Below are 25,708 nucleotides of genomic sequence, written 5' to 3'. Positions count from 1 at the left end.
CAGAAGCCTTTTCTTGCACAGAAAAACATCCAGGCCCAGCTAAAATTTGCAAAACCAATACATCAAATCTCCCAAAACCATGTGGGAAAATGTGTTATGATTTGATAAGACCAAGGTTGAACTTTTTGCCCACTATTCCAGAAGGTACGTTTGTCACAAAAATAAAACTTTGCATCACCAAAAGAACAGCATCCCCACGGTGAAGCATGGTGGTGGCAGTATCATAATTTGGGGTTGCTTTTCTTCAGCTGGAACTGTGGCTTTTGTCAAGGTGGAGGGAATTATGAACAGTTTCAAATACCAGTCACTTTTGGCCCAAAACCTTCAGGGGTCTGCTAGAAAGCTGAAGAGGAATTTCACCTTTCAACATGACAATGACCCCAAGCATACATCCACATCAACAAAAGAATGGCTTCAGCAGAAGAAAATTAAAGTTTTAATGGCCCAGTTAGAGCCCAGACCTAAATCCAATAGAAAATTTGTGGGGTGATCTGAAGAGGGCTGTGCACAAGAGATGCCCTCGCAATCTGACAGATTTGGAACATTTTTGCAAGGAAGAGTGGGCACATATTGCCAAGTCAAGATGTGCCATGCTGATAAACACCTACCCAAGAAGACTGCTGTAATTAAATCAAAAGGTGCTTCAACAAAGTATTAGTTTAAAGGTGTGTACGCTTATGCAACCAACGTATTGTACATTTTTTTTTATGTTTTTCCCCTAACAAATTTGTTTGTTTTTAAATTGAATTGTACAGGTTATAGGTCACATTAAAGGTGGGAAAAGTTTTGAAATTATTTATTGTGGTCTCATTTTTTTTATATCACAAAAACCTAGCATTTTAACAGGAGTGTGTATACTTTTTATATGCACTGTAAATTCACTCCAAACCCCTAGTACTGGAATCACATTTTCCATACCAAATATGTTCATAAATATCTTTAAAAATCTTTCTCTGTTATATTTCCCTTCTGGGCCTCCCAGACACATCTTCACTGTTGCAAATCAAATTCCAATCCCCACCTATAAGTACTATTCCTTGCTGAAAGTGGATTATTTCTCCCAGAATTTTCTTAAACTCCATTATCGCACTTTTTAGTGGACTATAAATACATGCCAATGTAATCCTCTTCCTCCTCCCATGCCAGTAGCCCCTTGGTACTACAAATCTGTCAGTCTTTTTTATCCTCTTATATTACTGTTGAAGCCTATCTTGCAATTAATACAAATAATGTTGGTTTCCTTTGCCCCAGGTAAAAAATAGTTTTTATCAGATTCACTTGTTCAATTCTTTCCAAGTGTGTCTCTTGTAGCATAGCTATTTGTACGGTTACATGTTTTAATATAGTTCCCTACTCCTTTTTTTGTATTATCTGTGAGACCTTTAACGTTTAAACACCTTATAGAAAGCATTGTATTTTTGAGAGAGATTGTTATTCCCACCTTTTATGTATAACAGTTTTTTTGTCAAATGTGTAGTTTCATCTTTTGTGTTAGATGCACGTACTACTGTTTGGGAGGTTAATCTTTTTTCATCTCCATTTGAGCCTATGTCGCATCTTACGGACTATATTTTGTTGAAAACCCTCAAAGAAAAATACACACACACCATCGATAACCCCCTAAAAACCTATTAACTTAATAGTAACACACAAAAGTATGTACATCTTCATATACACTGAAGTTTTGCCCTCTTAATAGGAACACATTTTCCAAACTGACAGCCACCATACACACAGACTGGAGTTAACTTAAGTAAAAGGTTATCCATGTTAAGACACATGGTATAGCTTGTGGTTCTATTAGGTGCTCTCTGGTTTGTCTTTATAGCTCTCTCAGCTGGGAAAACGCTTGAATGCTATCCAATTAATTTTCTCCAAGCCATTTCTCTATCAGATTGTCTGCTAGAGATATAAGAACTAGACACAAAACTGTTTACTAGAAAAAAAGACTGGTAATATTTAGTATTCTTTTTTTAATTGCTTGCTTTTTCTTAAAAATTGTTACTAGAGTAAGTTAATGCCTTAACCTAGTGATTCCCCTATGCAAGAATGAGAAACACAAATTTTTCTTTTGTCAGTATAGTGATATATTGCCCTGACTATGGTGTATAGGGCCCTAGGTACAATACTTGGCAGGACTGATGCTTTCGCCCTCTTGCTGGTCAGGTCTGACCATAAGCTAATCACCCTTGACATCCACATTCCACCCCCAGCCCCCAGTAAGGAAACTTCCGTAAAAAAACATCTCCAAAGCCACTTCATGCTACTCAAGTCAGAAGTGACAAACCTCATGACACCGATGCAGATGGGAACAGAAAGTTCGACTGCTGAATCCTACACTAAGACACTGTATGAAGACATCCACTCTTGCAGTGATAGTGCCATCCCCAATAGAACCAAGACTCTCTCTCCTTCAAAAAAAGGAAGCCAATCTGGTGGTCCCTTGCCATAAACAAACTTTACAACAAAAGGAAGAAACTGTTGCAGCAAAGAGGAAAATCCCAGGATGCAAAAAACTCCCTTACCAGCCTCAGTAAAAAGCTGAAATCTCTCTTAAATTCCTTCAAAGCTAGTTACGAAAATAAAATTGCCTAAGATTCCAAAGACAACTACAAGGCATTCTATAGCTATGTCAAGAATCTAAATTGCAATGCTCAAATTTTCTCTGAGTTCAGAATGGCATTAAATATACTGATCCCAAGGATATTGCCAATATCCTGGTAGATCGATTCAGTGCAAACGTCATCCCCCCCCCTCTCACCACCTAAAGAACCCATCTCAATACCGAAAGATTGCCAAATTCCAGTAATAATGGCCACACAGGTAAAAAAATGCACTCTCCAAAGCTAAGGATACAGCATCCTTGGGACCAGATAACATCCCAGGCTGTGTACTACATGAACTACAAAATGAACTGGCACCTCACCTAAGTGTCATGTTTAATCATAGCTTCACCTCAGGCTTTGTGCCCACTGAGTGATGCACAGCTACAGTTATCCCACTCCACAAGGGGGGATCCACCTTGTATCCTGGGAACTACCGCCCCATCAGCCTGACCTGCAAGGCCATGGAATGTATTATCATGGAACTTATAAATAAAGACATTGGCAACCTTCAAACACTGGACCCCATGCAGTTTGGATTTGTGAAGGGCTGATCTTGTCTCCTGAACCTGATTGACTTCTTTGAATCAGTCTCCAGAGCCGTGGACAAGGGTAAGGTGTTCCACACAGCCTATCTGGACCTCGCCAAAGCCTTTGACACCACCCCCCACTCTGGAGTCATGGATAAACTTACTAAGCTGGGCATTAATCCCTATGTCACTCGATTGTTGCCAACTGGCTTACTGACAGAGCCCACACTGTAAAAGTAGCCAACGCCAAATCCAGCTCCAGACAAGTGGAGTACCTCAGGGTTCAGTCCTAGGACCGCTCTTGTTTGGCATCTACTTGTCTGAAGTACAGGCCATCACCAAGGGACTCTGGCTAACGAAGTTCCCAGATGACTGCAAACTGGGGGCCATCATTGAATCTCCAAATGATGTGGATATTCTACAAAAGGGCCTCACAGAAACAGATGCTTGGTGCCAGAGCCATGGGCTCAAGCTCAATGCCAAGAAATGTATAGTTATCCCCTTTGGGAAAAAACATGTACCCGTGAATTACCACATAGGTGGCAGTACACTAAACACCGAAAGTGTGATAAGAGACTTGGGGACACAGGTGGACAGTGTTCTCACCTTCGATAACCACATTGCCGCAACAGTCAGGAAATCCTTCTATGTGGCACACCTCATCACTAAGGGCTTTTCATCCAGAAAAAAGGAAGTCCTTGTCCCACTGTATTCATCCCTCATTAGACCCATTATAGAATACAACGCACCGTTTGGTATTTACCTCTCAAAACATCTGCAACAACTGGAAAGGGCACAGAAATACCTCACTAAAAGAATCGCAGGCCTAAAGCAGATGCCCTATGCTGACGTCTTAAAAAAAAAAAAAAAAAAAAAAAAAAAAAGAAACTCCACCTATACTCTGTCGCATATCGTCTACTCAGAGGCGATCTCTGCTTAACATACAAGGCCATGTCAAACCCAGAGCTGTTGGACATGCTACACTTAAAGAAATCCAAGTCCCTCAAAGAGGTACGCTCCAGGGATCTAAACCTTGTCATCACAATGAACAAAACATGCTGGAGGGATAAGTTCCTGACCCAGAGACTCCCCAGACTCTGGATTAGACTGTCCATACATGTCAAGCAGAGCACCTCTTTGGCCCTCTTCAAAAGGAAACTTGATGATTGGATGGAAAATGGGAAATTCACTCCGGGGATCATGTCAGTCGTCCTGTTAGACAGGGGTCCAGGGAAGTAAATACTGTGGGAAGAAATAGTCGGGGAATTGTTATGGCTAGGCTTGTGTAGGCCCTAGGGCCAATAGCCTAGTACCAACCTATGAACCTATGCTCTCTTAACCAGATTTTTTTTGTTGCATTGCAGTGCCTACTTTTCTTAAAACTGAACAAGGAGAACGAGAGAAAGAAACAAAAAGAAAAAAACAGGAGCACATATTTACATTTGATTTTAAATACCTTCATTGAATTATCACGTGTGATGTAAGCAAATTTGCATTTATATAAAAGCAGTCAAACTATATTAACAAGTTCATGTTTACAAACATTATACTTCACATGTATTGCTGTATATATCATATAACCTAAGCAACATTACATAAATTATTCAGTTCATGCCTTTACACTTAAAATAACTGAAAAATATTACTTTATAACGTGCAAAGAAAATCATGCACCATTTAAATAGTACTATTAAGAAAACATTTTTACTTACTGTTAACTTTCTCCTTCCTCCTCCCCTCTCCTTTGTATTTTTCTGAACATTAACAACATGAAATAGTCATTGCTTAGTCCCAGCATTGATGACATGACATAGTCATTGCTTTAGAGTCCTCAACAAGTTTAACAAAGTCCAAAAAAGTTAATATGTCCAGATTTTCTTGTTCTGTCATGTTTCACAAATACCGTGAAATCCCACATTTGTCAATTTCCAAGTTATTGTTTTTTTTTTCTCCAGATATCAATGACATGAACTAGGTTGGATGCTTTAGAGTCCCCTACAAGTTTAACAAAGTCCAATATTTCCAGATTTTCTTGTTCTCTTCCACTTCATCTTCTCCCATATCCTGTCTCTGCTTCATTTCCGGTGTACTCTTGATTCTTCTAATCAGCTCTTGTGTTTTTTTCCTCTCTGTCAAGTATTTTCAATTGAAAAACGGGAAAAGGTTTCACTGGCACAATCTCTTTGTGGGCTTTATTATCAGAAGAACAAGTAGCAGTGCCTCCTTCTGTTTCAGAGCTCACGTTTTGTTGGACTAACTTGTGTATTTCTTCCTTGGCATGTTCTTCATCAAAAAATGATTTTGTTCCTCCAGGGAAAAATATAAAGAAGACAGCTGGGTACAGCAGTTTGAATTTCATACCTGATTCTCAGCATTCCCTGAATAATGGTGTGACGTCCCCACTCTGGGCCAGTAGTCAAGGAGCTTGAAACCTCACCACTGACACTGGAGAGGGACATTCACTAAGAACAAAAATGGCTACACCCGGTATTTCCAGATGCAGCTGTTTGCATCGAGCACAGTTTCCCTTAATAACACACAGGGAACACACTCAGTCTAGGGGCTAGTTTTCCCTCTCACTGCAGATCCCGTCTAGGGGCTAGTTTTCAGTCTCTCTGCAGATCTCCAGTAAGACTCCCCACTGGCACAACTATAGAGTTGTCCTCAGGTGAGTGTCTAAGCCAAGTACTCCAGCACTCTGTGTGGGAAACCAGTCCTTTGTGCCTTTGCTCCAAGCAGCTGACACACACACGCTTGGAGATTTTATTTTTCACATACTCATGCCACACACACACACCTGAGAAAGGCTGGCACATTTTTACTAGCTATGTCACCCGCTGCCCAGACTGTACTGTAGTTACTGCTACCAGACACTCCAAAGCCAGCTACTTTAAGGCTTTTGAAAGGTTATCCAGTTGTACTGAGTGAAATTAATATTAATTCAAATGGTAGTTTGACCAACAGCAAGACTTTTCTGGAGCAGCCAGAGCTGTCATCAAATATATATATACAAGTACTCTCAGAGATTAAAATATTCTCTAAAGGACCAGCCACAATGAAAAGTTTAAATATATTTAATAATAAGAAAAGAACATGAAAATACTAATATCTATTTACTGTAAACACCAGAGTTTCAATCACAGGAAATATTAAAAATAACACAGATGAATAGATTCACACAGATAAAGAAAAACAGTACTTAACTAATATTGCTATATTTTCCTGACTGATCTAAAGAATTATTATTCCCTGATCACTTTCCAGAGTGAGGCAAGATGGAGTATATGAGAGATTCTTCTGTGTCAGGTTCCAAGAACAGAGTACAATGAGACTTCAGTCTCACCTAGTATTAAAATATAACTTTTAGTGATGGATTACAGAATGACATCCCATCCAAACTAGTCATCTGACATCTGGTTCCCATGCTACCCCCTTATCTAGAAGCTGTCAGGATTTAGCACATATCTATCAGTAATACACACACAGAGCCTTGGTAAGATCTGCTGTAGCTCCTGGAAGTCATAAAACAATTTCAAATATCCACCCTTCCAGAGAAAGCAGTTAGGTCACCCCAAAGACAATACAGAAAGCTTCCTGGTACAGACTTTTTGTCTCTGGCTGCATTGAGAACTGTAAGATACAATCTTTATGGCCTATATCAGGTAATTTAATTAAGTATTTTCATAGTTAGGTGGATTGAGATTAACATTTTCTCTTCCAGTATCCTCTTGTTAAAACATGTACATTTAAACAGTTAGAATAATAAATATATATTTCTTTTTTTTTTGTCCAGCAGGGCACACTTTTAATACATCTTTAAGACAACTAGCCTTATAAATACATTTTTCAATAGAAGCATCTGTACAAATCAGTTTGATATGCAAATGACAAATAATTCTTTGCAAAATTCTAGCTAGCTGTGCTGGCATATGTTAAACGTCCGCTGCACTACTTCTCCTGGCATAGCTGCCAATACCTCATATTGTTACAAATGAGATAAATGTATCCTCTTCTGCCTAGTGTACAATGAGTAGTCATTCTCCACAAATACTCTGCTGTCGCTTGTAGTATTTTGTCCTTCTGCCATAGTTTTGTCAGAATCCAGTCCTTCTGCTGGAAAGATTGCATCTGTACTATAAAAGGTCTAAGTTTTCTCATAGCCGGATTTGGAGCATACACATGATGTGTCCTTTCAGTTAACAATTGCAGTTGTGGAATACCAGTCCAGTTGCTTACTTTTACTTTCATAAAATTAATATAGTCTATTCCTTCCAGCTTCTCTGATACAGCAGAAAATCTCAGGTTTTCCATATGTAATCTGTTCTCCAATTCTGTTATATTTTTTAAACACCTCTGTATGCAATATCCTATTCAGACAGCCTTTTCTTCATTTTGACCTCTGAGTTTTGCAGTTTTATCACCTTATCTGAATACCTTTTTAAAGTTTCTGCCATTTTTTTCCAAGATTTTATTGTTTGAGTTGATAATACTACATCAGTGTTTCATTTATTTTAGTCAGGTCGGTGTGCAGTTGTATTGTACTTTTCTCTAGGTTACTGGAAGTCATGTCTGCAGCTTGCACTGCTTTTTGTTGAACAGCTACAGTACTTTTCCCAGTCAGTGTTTTTTCATCGCCTTTTTTAGCTGATTTTCTTTCGAGTCCTCTCTGTTTTTTCCCTGGCATCCAGGTGGTGCATTTACTAGCCAGTTACTGACATTTATCCAGAAATCCAGGTCCACTGGCTTTCTCTGCCAGTTTCTGTTTTCGCAGTGGGAGAGCCAGAATTAAGCTGCTACTCTGTGTAACCATCTTTGGAAGTCCCCAAAAAAGCTCTTTTTAAGCCTAGGTATGCTTCAAGAAATATTGCAAAGGTATTGGTCCTTTAGGTTTTATAAGGTATATAAATTTGGGCATGAGTGGTTGAATGTGTACAAGCTTCCTCTTTCTAACCGTGACAAAAAGTGGTAGACCCACAATAAATTTACAATTCACTGTCCACTGATCCAAGATTCGCTTGAATAAGTGCAGAAGTGAACTTTACTCTGATGGATTGGAAACCTGACCCAGAGAAAGGTTGCCTCTGAGACACAAACCTGTCCCTCTGGCATGTCCTGTTTATGTTGCAAGTAAGGTTTAGGTCCCTGGATTGGGTGTCTGTGATGCTGTTTATTTTGTGATCTGCAACAGGTATATTAAGGCTGGATCAGTGGATGCTGTGTAAGCCAGCATAGGTCACTTTTCAGCAGCCTGTAAGAGATTAATTATAAGGACAAGGCTTTGATGCAGTCTGCATTGAACTTGTTTACACCATATATTCTTCTTGTGAGGAAGATCTGAGGATGCTCCAGTTGTTGCATATACCTGGTCAGGTATATGCTGGAGGAGGCATTGTTCTCTGTGTTTTGTCTTATGAGAGCAGAGTGGAAGGGAATAATGACATCTTTGGATCTGAATGCCATACCCTTTCTTATAAGTTGTGTAGCATAGAATGATTTTCTTACTACTATAGATATGGGATGGTCAAAGGCCAAGTTGCTGTCCACATTCCTTCCTAAATCCCTGACTACTCTGTGGGATGCATTATCAATATAGTAATTTGCGAGGGTGGCTGTCTTGCCAAAAGATACTATTATGTACTTTTTGGCACTGAGTGTAAGACTATGACTCAAGCACCAGTTATTGGTCTGTATTGGGCCTTTTTGAAAGGTATTTGTGTTTTCGAGGGATTCAGTGACTGTACCTAATTTGTAAATTCCTGTGAACTTGGTCAGCCAGAAGCCTCTGACATTAGCCTCGTCTTCCACGAAGTAAATACCAAGCAGGAACAGCATCATTTAGTAAGTTTTTAACAATGCCAGAATGAGTATTGAGTTGAATGTCTCAGATTGTGGCAGGCAGTTTGTACCATCTTGCCCTCATCCATTGTTGTGTTGACCTTTTTGAAGTCCACCATGTTGAATAGGCATGAACTGCCCTTGAAGAAGCCAAACTGAGTGGATCTAGTGTGTGTAAGCTTCCTATGTCATCATTTAACATATCCATAATTATTCTTTCCATGGATTTACATATTAGACTTTTCAGGCTTATGAGTTGATTGTTCCCCAGGTCTGTGGATGGCCGGCCATTGTGCAGTGGAATAACCGATGGAATCTACCATTCATTCAGCTTGAAGCATTTTCAAGGCTGTAGTTAAATTCTCTTGGATCCAGTAGTTCATGTTTCGTATTAAAGAGGCATGCTGGGATATTATCTGGGACAACTTCAATATTCTTGATCTTGAAAGAGTTCCTTGAAGGCTTGTTCCCTGGCGATAGTTGGGGAGTTATGGTTGTATTTCCTTAGGGGTGTCCGGGAGGGGAGAGGTAAAATTGGAGCTAAATTTGTTGGCTAGTAGATTTGTTAGCTATTCCATTCAGTAAAGATAGCTGTATTTACAGTGAATTCAGTATACTGTTGTGCTTTGCCTTTAAAGTTGCAGATGTAGCTGAAGAAAGCTTTGTGATTGTCCTTGGCCTAGAAGGCCATTTTTATATCAAAACTGTGTTTGGCGGATTTATGCCCCTGAGTTGCTTGTTTAGATTAGTGGGGGAGTTTTTACCTTGCCAGACATAGCATCTCCTAATTTTCTCCATGATTTTCTTCCTTTTGCTGTACAACCTGTTGATGTCTATATTCCACCACTCTGATTTGTTTTTGAGTTGGTCCTTCTTTTGTTAAAAGGTGGGTACAGCTGTCACTATGATTATGCAGGGTTTCCATGAACAATTCCACATAAGCAGTGGCAGTGTCAGGATATGAAGGGACTTAGAATTTTGCCAAGGTGCTACTTAATTTAAGAAGTGTGCCTTAGAATAATTCCTGTAAGTTCAAGGGTTAGCGGGGGTTCCAGGATTTATTTTTATTTCAAAAGAGACCACTTTATGGTCAGTGTTTTCCTGCATTTGTGGTGATCAGGTCAGGGATGTTTGATGCCCTAATGGGCTTACAGATGTGCTAGTCAAGAGTGTTTGTTGCGTAGTTTAAAGCTGCCCATTAATATGGTGTTAGGCTGAATGGTGAGTGTCTCCAGTATGTTTAAGTAAGTGTTATGGGTTTCCTGGCTCATGGAGGGAGACCTATAGCTTGTAAGGATATGATACGGAACTTTGCCTATGATAATTTGGATGAGGAGAAGCTTAAGCATATTGAACTGATTAACCAGCCTTGAGGTGTATATGTGTATTTGGTGTAAATTGAGGCACCTCCACATTTTCTCCCTTCTTGTGCACAAGATGGTCTAAATGTAAGTCTCAGGACACCCTTGTCCACCAAACTGGCTGGAGAAATAGGAGGAAAGTACATATCCATAGCTTCGGATCCTTGTTATGTAATTACTAGGGGATGGTACACTATGGGGTCTACAGCTGTCTAGCTTGGATGTTGTAGGAATGAATGTAGATTACCATTAAGGTTGACTGAACTCATGAGGTAGTGGTCCTCATTGTGCAAAGTAATTGCTGTATGCACAACTAAGAACTAGGGAATTTTTAGAAGTAGTTTTAAGGAGAAAATTTCTGTTCAAATTGTATCTGTACAGTGCCAGCCACCTCTGTGAGATCAGTAGCATTGTGCAAATGCAATGAGTTTATACAAACTGAGAAGTTGACAAGATGAATGGCCCCATGGCCAATCAGGAAATTACACTTGCCACTCTTTGAAGTGATTCCCAAGCTCAAGATGAGATCAGCGGCGTCTATACCCTTTTTAATGTAAAACTAACAGAAGAAGTAGAAAGTGCAAGAAAAAAAAGGCAGTATTAGCCTACTAACTATAAGCCCAGGCGGTGCCCACAAATTATAGAAACCAGCAAACTGATGCTGCTAATTACAAAGGTACTTTTAAGTTTAACGTGCAAGGACACTGTAAGTAATGCAAAAATAAAACACTAACACAGTTAGAAATCTTCACAAAGTGCAGGTTTAGCAAGTAATTGTACTTGCCTGCCAAGAATGGCAAAGGATTGCAGCAAAACTGTCAGAAATTTCAGGCGTGGAAGCCAAGTCTAAAAATTTACTGTAATAAAAGCTCACTGTTGTCATCCCTGTTGGCTATTAGTAGTATTTTAGCACAAAACTTGTAATATGAAGTAGTTTACTTCATTTGCTCTTCAGCCTTTGGGTATTCGGTTCCGGATTGGATTGGATCCGAGACAGCAGCTTCACTAGCATCTGATCCAAGCTCCAAGCTCCTCCCCTTACCCATAATACCCCTCCATCTCCTTCTTTCCCTCAGATCTTATTTGCCGCGGCTTAGCCTAGCATTGTGGACTCGGAGCTCCAGGCATGGTGGTTTTTTATAGGATTTTTTCTGAAGCAGATTTTTGGGTAAGTGTTCTTTCTTGTAGTTTTAGGTCAGGGTTTCCCTTTCCTTTACCTCCCCTACCTCATTGTTGTGTCTCGTTTACAAAAAAACAACAAACTTAGTGTAATACCCCCCCCCATCGCCCCCCACTTCGTTAGTTTGTGTGTGTGTGTGTGTGTGTGGTTGGGTCGGTAAAGACAGTTTGTACTCCTTACTTGGCTTAGCTGAGCAGACTACGCCTGTGTTTATGAAGTGCACGGGTTTTAATCCAAGGGCCTTGAAAGACCGCAAAGCCAAGCTTGTTATGAAGGACTGCCTTGTGCTTCGGGGGCGACTGCCTCTACTTCATCCTCCTCCCAGACTGGGACTCATCCTCCTGAACAGAGGTCTGTAGAAAGGGAACTATCTAAAAAGGACAAGGATAAGGCGAGGAAGAGATCCCCGGACCGATCGGATCCATTGGGTCCTCCTCAGAAACTTCAGGCTGTTTCTAGGCTTAGCACTCCCTGGCTCCGATCACCAAGGTTCTTGCCGGAGGAGCCTAGACCCTCTTCAAGGGCCTCTGTGCCCTGACATTCCAGGTCGGTGTCAGTGGCATCATCGTCGCGCTCCACCAAGAGGAGATGGACAAAATGATGCGAAGATTCATTTGCACCCAGATCCAGATGGGAGTTTTGCCAGCCCCCTCTCCCTCTGGAATGGGGAGCTTGCTTCCATTTTCACACCTATAACTCCTCCTCCTATCTGATCCCTGGTATTGGAGTTTTTGGATCCAAGGAGGTCTCTGAGTTGGGGGGTTGGCTCGGATAGTAACATGTACCTCAGCGCCGGCCATTACCTTGAGCATGTTGGATCTGACTAGTTCGGACCCGAGCAGCTCTCGGAGCCGTAGTCTGGGTGTCTGATCCAAGGTGGAGTTTCTATCGGCTCTGACCATGTCGGGTCATGGCCCTCCCCTTGGCATCTCTGCACTTGCAGGCTTGTCTCTGATTCTCCCATTGGATCAGAGGAGAGCTACTTCCTTACCGGTGTCCCAGGAAGCTTGCTGTCCTTCACCATTTGATGTGGTGGAAAGGGTTCTCTTGTGTGTCGAGGCTTCTGACTATCTCCTTGGATTTCGCCCGACTCCCTCAGTTCTGGAAGCGAATTCTGCCATTTTGTCCACTCGGGGACAGCCTGTGCCTGCTGTGCCCCAGGCGATTCACCTTGCAGAACAGCAGGCAGTTTGTCCCACCAAAGAGGCTCCTCGCAAACAGATGTGCAAAAGGAGGCACCTGGACTCCTTCCCAGAGTCCCTCATCGAGGACACTGATTTGGAGGAAGGGGAAGGCTCCCCCAGATCACCCCCCGACGATGTCTCCTTTGGAGAAATCATGGAACTCCTGCGCCAGTGGGGGGGGGGTTGCCCCCCAGCCTACCTCGGATGAATCGGTGTTTCTGGATACCTTCAGCATGGGCCCGTCTACTTCCTGGGCCCCCCCCGTGGATCCATTGGTGGACCTTATTACCACCTGGGCATGGAAGGAACCGGATACTGTAGACCCAATTCCAGAACATCCAGATAAGATCCTGAGTCCCCCTTCGGATGGGCCTAGTTGGAACAAAGGGTTCCCCTGTTGACGCTACGGTGGTAGCAATCTCCACCAAGAAAGAACTAGCACAAGAATGTTCTACGGTCCACCCCCCTGACCGAGAGTCCAGAATGATGGATCATCTAAGGAAGCCAGTGTATGCTTTAGCCACCGTTTTCATAAGGGCGCTGAATTATTTGGCACACGTCACCTGACTGCAGCATGACCTTGTCAAAGAGCTAGCTGAGTCGTCCCTTGAGTCCATGTCGCCGGAGGAGGAGGATAAGTGCACATTGTACTCGTGGATGGCCAGTCTAAAAGTGGTATCTAACATGTCCATGCGCCTCCTTTTGCATGCCACTGAAGGAGCAGCATAGGCAGCTGGGTCTAGCATAACAAGAGGTGACATTCTTGGCTCAGGCTCTGCCAGCTCATGGAACCCTTTAAGACTTCATTGCAAATGTCCCTTTTATGATGGTTCTTCCTTGTTTAGGAAGACCGTTCGTGAGACTTTGGTCCAGAGTGAAAAGAATGGGAAGACACTGTCTGGTGACGGGATACGCTTCTGTACCCCATAAAGATCTTTACCCCTCAAAGATCCTTTTCCAGGAATCAGCATGGGCAAAAGAAGACGTGTTTCCGAGTTTCAGTATTCCCGGGACACTCGGGGCTCATCTTCCCCCAGAGACGGAGGGAATTTTGATAGGCGCCAGCCCAGAGGCAGAGGGGGGTCCGAGGAAAGTGGGGTCTTGATAACCTTTCTCAGACAGGCCCGCTCAGCAGCCCCAAGGGGTTGCCTGACTGCTCTGGAGGCAGCCAGGGGTTGTCTTTCATTTTACCTAATGGCATGGAAGCCTGTGTCAACAGACCGTTGGATGCTTCAGATCATATCCAGAGGCTATTCCACCCACTTTGTAGTATCTTCTGTTCCCCCAAAACACCTCCCAGATGTACCACCCACCCGAAGGGAGGTAGCAGTGCTCAAAGTAAACAAGCTGCTAAAGAAATGAGTCATCCAACCCATCCCCCAAGATCAGTCCGGATCGGGCATCTGTTCCAGGTTTTCTTTGGTACCAAAAAAAGCCGGGGGACCTAAGAACTATTCTGGATCTTTCCACCCTCATCCTGTCAGTTGCCAAAGAGAAGTTCTGGATGGTCATGTTGCAATCCATCCTGCCTTACCTGCAGGAGAAAGACTGGATTTGCTCGATAGATCTCCAGGACGCGTACTACCATATAAAGATTTACAGACACTCTAGGAAGTTCGGCTTCTTCTGACTAGGGGCCAATCATTATCAGTTTCGAGGCCTACCCTTCAGTCTCATCATAGCCCCCAGGGTGTTCACCAAGGTCATGACAGTTGTAGCGGCTCATCTGTGGCTTCAGGGAATACAGGTCTTTCCATACCTGGACGATTGGCTCCTTGTTGCTTCCACCAAGCATATACTTTGTCAAGCCAGCGACAACTTTTTGAAGCTGTCAGGTCATCTTGGAATCACCATCAACACGGCCAAGTCTTCTCTGAACCCAGTCCAGGTTCTAGAGTACATTGGAGCAAGGATAGACACTTTGTAAATGAAACTTTTTCTAACCCCGGAAAGAATTCGGAGCTTATGACTCCATGTGTCCTTGATCACTCAGTCATGCCTCCCTTCAGCAGAGACTGTACTACTAGCTCTTGGTTCCATGGCAGCCACCATTACTCTTCTTCCTTGTGCTCGTTTACATATGTGGTACTACAGTGGACATTAGCAGTCCAATGGTCATGGTTAGATCTACCGTTGATGCATCCAATACGCATCAGCAGGGCTGGTAGGGAGTCCCTCCTCTGGTGGATGCACTCCTCAGAGCTGGCCAAGGGACGCCCATTTATTGCAGTCCCTCCCCAAGCCACGGTGACCACGGGTGCCTCCCAACTAGGGTGGGGGGGGCATTGCTCAGGATGGACAGTCCAAGGCATGTGGTCCCCGTATGAGACCAGGTTTGCATATCAGTGTTCTGGAGATGAGGGCGGTCCTTTTGGCGTTGTAGGCCCTTCATGCCTTTCTCCCCCTGGGAACTGTTGCAGTTCAGTCAGACAACATGTCAGTGGTTTGATAATCAACAAGCAGGGAGGGACCAGATCTTACCCCCTTTGTCGCGAGGCTATGACAGTGTGGGAATGGGCAATTTCTACCAGACGGTTTCTGGTAGCAACGCACATTCAGGGACAGTCCAACATACTGGCAGACAAACTGAGCAGGACTAGTCTGATGCCTTACGAGTGATCTCTGAATCCTTCAGTAGTGGAGTAGATCTTCCTCGAGTGAAGTTGGCCTTGCTGCGATCTCTTCGCATCTCCTTCCAGCGCGAAGGATGCTCTAGTCCATGCTTGGCCTCCCGGTCTTCTCTATGCTTACCCTAGTTACCTCTTATTTCGAAATTCCTCCAAAAGGTTCGCAGGCTGGGGAGCAAAGTGATCCTCATTGTCTCGTTTTTGCTTCGCCAGGTATGGTTTCCCTTTCTCTGGTCTCATCTGCTAGCTCCTCCATGGATCTTAGATCTGATTCCGGATCAAATCTCTCACTCCTTGGGGGTTCCTCATTCAAACCTGGACAGTTTTTAAAGCTCACTGCTTGGCTGCTCCAGCTCCCTTGATAGCTAGGACTCCCGGTTTATCCTCTTCGGTCAAGACTATTCTGGTGGCAGCTTGCACATAGTCTACCAGGAAGCTTTACTGTAGTAAATGGAAGCGTCTCTCCATCTGGGCTTCTCAGAGACCTGGACCCTTTCACAGCTCCGGTCCCTGCGGTGTTGGAATTCTTAGCATATATATTCCATCAGAGTGCTAGCTATTCTACTGTAAAAGTTCAACTAGCTGCCATTTCCATCGTCCATATTGGGGAGAACATGGTTTCTTTAGCATCCTCTAGACTTTGTAAAACCTTTATTAAAGGTACCTTTCATTTAAGACCCCCGGTGAAGGATCCTACCCCTCCTTGGGACTTGACTTTGGTTTTACAGGCTCTGGTTGCTCCACCCTTTGAGCCGACTGCATCAGAAGACCTAAAATTTTATTGTGGAAAAAAAGTAGCTATCACCTCATCTAGGAGGGTTTCAGAACTTCAAGCTATGTCTGTCAAAGCTCCATATATGGTTTTCCATAAGGGCAGGGTATCACTTTGTACCAATCCATCCGTTCTTCCCAAAGTGGCTTCTGAGACTAATATTAACCAGCCGATTAAATTACCTGTGTTCTTCCCAAATTTTCAGAACAGGGGTGAGTATAAATTGCACTTGTTAGACGTACATAGACAACTGAGATTTTACTTACACAGAACTAAGGCCTTTCGCAAGTCCAGCCAGTTGTTTGTCTTACTCTATACCCTTTCTGGGCAAATCAATATCCAAGGTAACTTTGGCTCGATGGAGCTCTCATTGTATCCTTCAGGTGTACAAAGACAAGTGCATGTCACCTCTGGGTCAAGTAAAAGCACATTCTACCAGGTCCATTGCTACCTCGACAGACTTTTGGTCCAGGATGTCTCTGGATGATATTTGTTCGGCGGCTACTTGGTCCTCATCTCATACTTTTACTTCTCACTATAAACTGGACATGAAATCTACAGGGAGAGCATCCTTTGGCTCCACGGTGCTTCAGAATATCCTTTCTTGAGGGCCACCCAGGTGTTTAGTAGCTGGGGGCTCTGTCCCACAGGTTGAAGAGCAAATGAAGTAAACTACTGCAGATGAAGAAGTTATGTACTCACCATAACGTTCCATCTGAGTAGTTGTACTTCATTTGTCTTCAGCCGTTCCTCCCTCCTTTCCCCCTGATCTTATTGTTTTATTACAGTGCTAGGTGGGAGTGGGTGCCTCTGCGACTCTCTTGTTCATACTTGTTAGGTTTGTATATAACCTGTTGTGGTAAGGTATAATTGGGTCAGGCTTAGGTTGATGGGTGCAGCAAAATCAGAGAGAAGGAAGGAAATGGAGGGGTATTATGGGTAAGGGGAGGAGATTCGAGCTCTGATCAGATGCTGGTGAAGCTGCCGTCTTGGATCTGACCGAATCTGAATATCCACAGGTTGAAGACAAATGAAGTACAGCTGCTCGGGTGGAACGTTATGGTGAGTACATAACTTCTTTTTTTAATTTATTCTATTTTTCCTGATAAACAGGTAGATTTGTTATTGTAAAATTCAGCTGCAGGAATTAGGACTATTGCTACAGGGATTAGGACCCCTTTGCATATAAAGCTTTCCCAGGCTACAAACCACTCTTCCCCTTTCATGTAATGCACAGTTGTGTCCTACCACTCCATTTCTTCATGATCATTAAAGTCTTGAGTACATTTGATAGCCCCAAGTCTGCTCTATTTTCTCCCCAGAAATTGTTTGAATGCACTCTTCTTCTGGATAATTTGTTCTGTGCTTTTGTGTCCCTGTTCATTCTCCATTTTACTTATAGCCATGGATTCTGTAAACAAGTATCCATGGAAAACAAATTCCAGCTTCTGACAAAGACATCCCCACCAGTGCTGCATTTGCTTCTGTGTTTCCACTGTACTGAGGAGAGAGAGCCTTGCTTGATGTAAGTTAAACATTGCAGTGAAAAGGCAACAGAGAACAGCACTGCAAAGTTATTAGTGACCCAAAAACTCCAGAAGCTGGCACAGGAGAGTCTTTAAAACCTGTCCCTTCTGTCACTTTGTAGGTTAGCCAGAGTTCAGGTTGGAACATTTAACCCCCAAAACATTTGCACTCAGTACCCCACAGATTAAAAAAAATTTGAAAGTGATCATAGAGCACAAGGGTGATTTTGATAATTTCTATATTTCTGTTAAGCATTGAGTTACGGTGGCAGTGTGGGACATGCAAACTCATTTTAAAGCAGGAAAACCCAATATTATATTCAGTAAATAAACATCTGCGCTTGCTAGCTTTATGATAAGCTAAATGTAAGTGTAATGGTGAAACATGTATTAAACACCGAAATGCTGTCAGCTCCTTTTCATAGACAATTGTCCTCAGTACTTGTCTTGTGTTGTCTTTGTCAAGCAGATAGATATAGAATTATCATGTTCTGGCTCTTTTTACTTCTTGCCACATATCTTTTCTTTGGTAAGCAGAATTAATCCCAGAAAATGTCTTGGCACAAATGGTTTAATAGTCCTCGCTATAGAAGAAAGTGTTATTGTACAATATATTCAGTTACATATATAGGGATGAGAAGCATTATCACAATTTTAAACTCTGTGTAAAAACAAGTATGAAATCCATTTAAAGAAATAGATGCACATTACAGGACCATATAAAATAATTATATGTTTGTTTATCAATATTTAACATTTTGCAGCTTGTATTTGGCCTTCTGTCCCCTGCTGGATAAATGCCATCCTCTCTCAGATTGATTATGATGCTCTGGCTACTGCAGTTAAATGATTGGGGGTCAAATCATTTACAGGGCAACAGTGTTTGTTTCTACCGATGACTACTGTATGATCCCGTCAGAAGATGGTTTCTCTCCTGATGATCTTACATATGTCAGCCCCCCCCCCCACACACACACACACCATCCTCCTTGTTTGTATTTCCAGAGCGTATTTACCATACTGTTGCCCCTTAGAAGTCAGTGTCTCTGGCATCTGGCATGCCAGTGTTGCAGGAACGGGTGCTGGCCTTCTCATCATTAGGGAAGGATTTGCCATTCGGATGTTTATATAGTTTATGCAGGTAAGAAAAATGCCCATTGGAGGCAGTCTTCTGTCCCCAGTGGAGACTCCATTGGACATGGACAGCTTAAGGGATACTGTTAAGTTTGTGTGGGAATGCCAACATAATGTGACTCAGTTGCCACAAACCATATTTTCTGTCCCTGAAAAGAGTGTTAATTACAGGAAGAAGTCCCTAAACTGGATATCTCAGTCTGTACTGTGGCTTTGAAGCTAAATCTTGACTTTTCCCCCTGGGCATAGAATCTAGGTATGTAGATAGGTTTGGGAATTTAGTGTTTGCATTGTCCATTTGGTCCACAGGAGTACTGAGCTGTCTTGTGCAGTTGCTGTATAAATATTGAGACATTTTGAAAAAAAAGTATAGCACTGTGGATGGTATGTGTGACAGTATTTTTTAAGGATACTCTGAACACCTAGACATCTGTATATAGTCTCTGTAGTAAACAAGCTGTGGTCTAGGTCATGCATAGCAAAGACTGGTTTGTCATGGCAGCATGATGTGGCATAGCAAAGCACCATCACACCTGGCTCTGTCAACACCCCTTTTACATAAGATGTCAATGTGTCTTTCATAGTCACATTCCTTCAAAGGGCCCATGTTCTTTCATCATGAGAGAGGCCATACCCTGATATTGATGGAGAAAGAAAAGACCTTTAATTTTGTGGAAGTTAATTTTTACCCACCACATTTCTAAAGCAAGATGCCCAGTCAGTAGGGACAGCTTCACAAAAATCTGCAGCCTCAACAACAAGCTTTAGGAGAAGCCTGTGAACTTTCAGCTTTCAACGAGGCTGTGGGCAGCCACAGAATAGTCAACAGAAGTCCTGACTTCCACCATGAAATAGTATTGCTTGGAAGGAGATATTCATTCCATGTCTTGCCATGGTTTGTCATAACTAACTGGAGTGCAGACAAGGGTCATCTCAGATTCTTTTTGCACTTCCTTCTTCCCTGGCTAAATATCTTAACTTCTACAAACAGAAAAGAAAGGGGGTGAAGAAACTTTTCAGAAAAGCAGAAAAGAGCCAGCACCATAAGACCAGAAAAGACTGATACTATTGTAGATTCTCGTTTGTGTCAAAAGGACCAGACACATAAGGCTCATTCTGGAGAAGAATAGCTTCAACATTATGTTAAGAACATCATTATTATACAATGATAGCTCATTAGTATTCAAAAATGTGCATGCTGGTCAGTCCAACAAGCATGCCTGTTGTAAATTGAGCATATACCGATAGAAAAAGTCCAGTTGCTGAAGTACCATTGAGTAGCCAGACCGTTTTTTCTATTAGTGTATGGTGCAGAAGTGTAGACTTCAACTGTCCAGCTTTTTACATCATATTTTTGGCCTATTCCTAATAAAATTTGTGGTTTTCTGACAAATCACTGAGGAGTTTATTTAATGTTTGTTAACCAGGAAAGCCCGACTAGGACAGAGCCCATTTTCATTGGAGGCCTGGGGAGAAACTCTCCAGACGCATGCCTTTTGAAGTCACTAAATAATGGCATGCATTTCAGTTTCAACTTTTATATCCTTCAGAAATGCACAATAGTACAAATCTTATGATTCATCCAGCTAAGTTTTTTAAAAGTAACATTTACGAATGGTAAGGATGCAAGGAGTAGAGGTGGCGAAGGAGGATAAGTTTAAATACTTGGGATCAGTAGTTCAGAGTAATGATGAGTGTGGAAGAGAGATGAAGAAGAGAGTACAGGCAGGATGGAGTAGATGGAGAACAGTGTTGGGAGTGATTTGTGACAGACTAGTACCAGTAAGAGTGAAAGGGAAGGTCTACAAGAGGGTAGTGAGACCAGCTATGTTATATGGGTTGGAGACAGTGACATTGACAAAAAGGCAGGAGTTTGAGCTGGATGTGGCAGAGTTAAAGATGTTAAGATTTGCACTGGGTGTGACGAGGGTGGACAGGATTAGGAATAAGTATATTAGAGGGTCAGCCCAGGTTGGAAGGTTTGGAGACAAAGCCAGAGAGGCAAGATTACGTTGGTTTGGACATGTGCTGTGGAGGGATGCTGAGTATATTGGGAAAAAGATGCTAAGGATGAAGCTACCAGGTAACAGGAAAAGAGGAAGGCCTAAGATAAGGTTTATGGATGTGTTGAGAGAGGACATGCAGGTGGTTGGTGTGACAGAGCAAGATGCAGAGAACAGGAAGAAATGGAAACAGATGATCTGCTGTGGCAACCCCTAACGGGAACAGCCAAAAGAAGATGATGATGATTTACAGTCATTCCCCATTTTGGAACCTTTGTCCCCCTTTTATATATAGTTTTGTCCACATGTCTTGAGCTAAGAGGCTGAAAGGCACACCTCTCAACTGTACAGATTTTTACAGAATACCCAGATTTTTGCTCATATTTTTGGTCTGTTCCTCAAAAAAATTGTGATTTTTCTGGAAAATCACTGAAGATTGAAATCAAAAAATAATACTAAATAATGACAGACATTTGAGTTTCAGACTTTAAATCCTTCAAAAAATAAACAATATATTCCCTAGCAACTTTCTAAGTTGATAGGAGCAGTATTTTAAATTCTGCCTCTATTTGTGCCCCCCCCCCATTGTTTCTGGCTTTGTTCAGATTTTTTGCACTGAGAGGTTGAGCGGTATGATGAGAGCTATGTACGGAGGGCAAAGCAAATACAAGGAAAATCAGGTACATTCTGCAAAACTAAAGAAATGTACCTTATTTTCCTTGTATTTCTGCCTTGTTTCAAAAAAAAAAGTCAGCAGAGATCTCCCTTTCTTCATTGCTCGTTTTCCACAGCACTGATGTACTGTGTGAGCATGGGAACGCAAGTCCCATGTGCTTGTGCAGTATATCAACAAACTCGGAAGAATGGGGAAACAATGTGGAGGAATACTATGGAGACATTATACAAAGCCATCCTTTTAAGAAAAGTAAGTAATTTCTTTCTTAAATAATGTCATTGTATAATAGCAATAACTGACTCTTTGGTGTGGGTATTTTGAGGATTTACCCACAACCACTCATCAGTTATTGCTTATTGTATGTAGTAGCCTTTCAGTCTGCCTTCGCATTGCTCTTCATTGGAATGTGGACGTGGCCTTTGAATCTTTAAGATGCTTATCTATGTATTATGTATAAGAATATGGAAAGTCAGAGAATCCCATGCTTCTAGATAAGAACTGTTCAGCATACCATTCTTGTATTCATTTCTACCACAGCGCTGTTTCCAAACTGAATTTGAGTAGTAGTTGATGATATGTGCTCGTAAAAGACAAAATATGCTTTGGAAGGTTGATTCTCAGAAACTGATAGCAGGGACAGCAGACAGGTGAAGGGAGTAGTCTCTCCACATTTTTCTGTTTTTGAGAATCGGTTTAAACTAAGCAAAGTCACAGCATGCTCTGTTGCAAGTTATAAAGTTTTCGAGATTGATCTGTAGTAATCAAGACATGTCAGGCACTTTTACTGCTAGATAAAATTCAGGGCATCGTTTTGGAGGTCCCTGCATTTTGTCAGTGTTCTCTTATCCAACCAGCCAATGTTTGTTGGTGTTAAGAGCTGTAGAGTGTCAGCATCAGTTTTATACTGTCAGTATACTAAAGTGGACCTTGAAGATAGTGTTCACAGGAAGTACATGCCAATTATGGCTGTGTAGTCAGCATTTCATATGCTTGCAGGAGACATCTGAAACCTCCCACTAGGCAAACCACTTCTACACCCCCCCCCCCTAACCTTGACTATGTATGTATGCATCATTACTGGGGGGGGGGTTACTATATGGGTCACACTGAGCTTTCAGACGAGGAGTCAAAGCCTGATGTAAGTAATCCTGAGGTGAGAAACATTCAAGTTTCCTTGCAATTTTTGTGATACCCGTATTCACAGGGGCACCCATCATTTTACTTTTCATGCCTTTTTTTCTAGATATCTGCACTTCTGTGTAAGGTGTGTTGCGAGATGAAGCTTTTCTACTGCATCACAGAAGTCCAGTGATACCTCTTCTCTTATCAGTATCTTATTGTAAACAGTGTTTTTATTTATTGATATAGCCTTGTAGTTTTTATTTTGACAGTGTTTAACTTTTATGTCTGTATAACTTGTATAGTACTTGAATATTCTGGAAGTACAAAGAGTAACAGTCATTAATACACTTTTTTAGTGTCTGTAAAAGGTGCAGTACATGCTCTATTCGTATGCATTCAAAAACTGATCAGCATGTTAATTTCACTTCAACTACATATTAGGGGGTTGCAGCCTACTTAGTAGGCGTTAATTATATTACATTGAAGCTATCTTTTTTTTTGTATCTGAAAAAACTGTTTTAATATTTTATCAAAATAGGTTATACATTTTGTGTTTGCATTAAATATTTATAGTGGCATAAAGACATTTAAGTAAGTTGTTTGCTTTGTTTTTTAATTCTGCGAAAATGTGAGTCGAGACATTTTGATGTTTGTCTACTCTTCCTCCCCATCACCTTTCCACAGAGATCTCGGCTGCTGTGAGGAAATTGAAATCTCTGAAACCTGTGTCAACAAGGGGACAGAGAAGATTGGACCAGAATGCTTTGAGCTTTTACGAGTGCTTGGGAAAGGAGGATATGGAAAGGTATTTTGGTATACATTCTTCCTCCTGGTTAGATTTTTTTTTTAATTATTTATTCTACATGACCAAGCATTACAGTATTAGACATGTAGGCCATGAGGTCTAAACAGTGACCTGTAGGAGTACCCTCCCCTGTTATTACTTGTATACAAGTTACAGACTGATTTTGTGTGAAAAATTCCATGTGGCTACATTCTTATCCTGGATGTTTCTATCCCTGTGCTTCAGAGGCAAGGATGCATAAATCAGTCATGCTTCGCAATTGTGTGTGTTTATAGGTTTGAATGCCTCATGTAGCATGAGTGCAACTTTATGGTTCTGAATAGAATACTTAACCTTCCTATGCTTCATTGGCTGCATCCAAAAAAACATTTAATTTTTTCCAGCCATAATTTGTAAAGCAACATATCGTTGACCGAAGTTTCTCTATGGGTTTCCCTTTTTTGTATTTCCCTAAGTGCACTATCTGTTCTTTTCTTTATTTCCATGTTTCTGCTTTCCTCTTAAATTGCAAATTTTTATTGCTTATTCTCTCAATACATATTTTTTTTCTTTTTGGTGTGCTTTTTGGTGTGCTTTGACTGAGAAGTCTTTTTCTTATCCCTTCTACTTCTCTAATCAGTTACTTGCTTTTCCCCCCTCTTTCATGCTGTCTCTGTGCTTTAGATTTGTTGTTTTCTGTGTTTTTTCTCTGTATTTACATTTTGTTTCTTACTGACTTGCTTGCTTACCCAATTTTTCTCCTTATTTTCTATTGCCTGCATTAATCCTCCAGTTTTTTTCTACTGTCCTGCCTACCTTGTAATGATTTATTCTTTCTTACCTCATCCTCAGTGGCTATTTTCAGTCTGCCTGTGTTGCTAGCCATACTGTTTTCAAATTTCCATTTTCAGCTTTTGTATTTATAGTATTTTATATGTCTGTTATTGTGATAACACTTCATTTGTCTTGATTTTGAAGCTGTTTTTAAAATAAATGATGTTAAGTTGTCTATCTCGCCTTCATTCTTGCTGGATGGGTTCGGAGCCGATCCTCGGCTCCGACTCGGCCTTCCACTAAAGCTCGAGAGCTGTTTACTGGCTCAAGGCCTCCCCATATCCCACAGTGCTAGGCGTCAGATACCCAGATCTCGTTTTCCACTTCAGCTACGAGGTTGCTTTTTTTACTGACTCAGGTCATATTAATCCTTTTTTGTCTTTTTCAGCTAAATTTTAACTGTATTTTTCTTGGAGTTAGATTGTCTTTAACTTTTAGTATAGTTGTACTGTGTATCCCACTAGTTTGTCCCACTTAGGAAACTCGTTTTTCTGTTAGAGAGTTTCTCCCCCCCCCCCCTGTTGTACCTATAGGAGTAGTGTTTAGCCTTTTAATTTTTATTGAGGTTGTGGTAGTTATTTTTATTAAGTGTGGGTGTTTGTGATAGTTTTTTTCTGCTCACTACTGTTACCTTATCTAGTGCGGGCGTGTGAGTGTGTCTGTGTGTCTTGTTTAAGCACTACTGTAACTTTTTTTCTCTCTTTGGTATCCCCGGGCCAGTATGTCCAAAGATACCAAAGTTTCAGGCTTCAAGATGTGTGACTCGTGCTGTTAGAAGATGTCTCTGACAGACGGTCACACTTCTTGCGTTTATTGCTTGGGTTCCCTATGCCTGCAGGACTCCTGTTCGGTCTGTCATGCCTTCAGCCTGAGAGTCCTGCAGGAGCGTAGGAACAAGCTTATCTTGAGAGGCCTACTCAAGCCAGAGGGATCCCCGGTGAAGCCTCAGTCGGGGAAATCCTCAAAGCCTGCCAAGCAGTCGGCTCGCAGTTCGGAGCTGTCGCCAGCGGAGCATCTGCCTCCTCTTCGGCTCCAGCTGGGGCCGACACCTCTAGACCTCTGTCGCCTCCGACTTTAATGTCGGAACAGTCATTGGGCCGAAAACGTTCTAGGTCCCCTTCCCTAGAATCTGTTTGCTGGGCTCCGAGGTCACCGTTGCTTCAGTCGGAATGGAGCCATAGGTCCCATTCCTCTCTTGTCTTCCAGGTTATCCGACCATGACTTAGAGAGGGTGGTCAGTAGACTACTAAAATTGCAGGCCCTGGCCAAGATGTTAACCAGCCCTTCTCAACAGACTGTGGCTATCCCGGTGTCTTCAACAGTTCCTCCTCTGACTCCCCTTTTGTGTTCGGAGCCGGAGCTGGTTGCAGCTCGAATCTTGGAAACGGAGCCGATACCACACCTTTTGGCTCCTTTGTCGGCTCCGATCTCTTCATTGGTTCCTTCCTTGGAGGGATCTGGGCTCCGGGACTCCCTTGTTGGCTCCGAGGGGGCGAGTGGCATCGGACCCTTGTCCGACCCCGTTCTCCCTCTCGGG

The 25,708-nt window shown here is 42.1% G+C and overlaps 1 protein-coding gene across 1 annotated transcript in view; it reads left to right on the top strand.

The window, feature by feature from the left end:
- Window positions 1-25,708, top strand: part of LOC122811913 (ribosomal protein S6 kinase beta-2-like) — a gene marked incomplete in the record, with an annotated part of 1,307,756 nt that overhangs the window by 121,415 nt on the left and 1,160,633 nt on the right. Inside the window, 1 exon segment of the mRNA XM_044084073.1 lies at window positions 23,238-23,358. Within this exon segment, the coding sequence (XP_043940008.1) occupies window positions 23,238-23,358 (121 nt within the window).

Source organism: Protopterus annectens, chromosome 9.part0 (genome assembly GCF_019279795.1).
Source record: "Protopterus annectens isolate FY-2018-M chromosome 9.part0, PAN1.0, whole genome shotgun sequence".
Lineage (NCBI taxonomy): Eukaryota > Metazoa > Chordata > Ceratodontiformes > Protopteridae > Protopterus > Protopterus annectens.
Note: the sequence above shows the minus strand (reverse complement) of the source record. Positions and strands in the feature narration are given on the sequence as shown.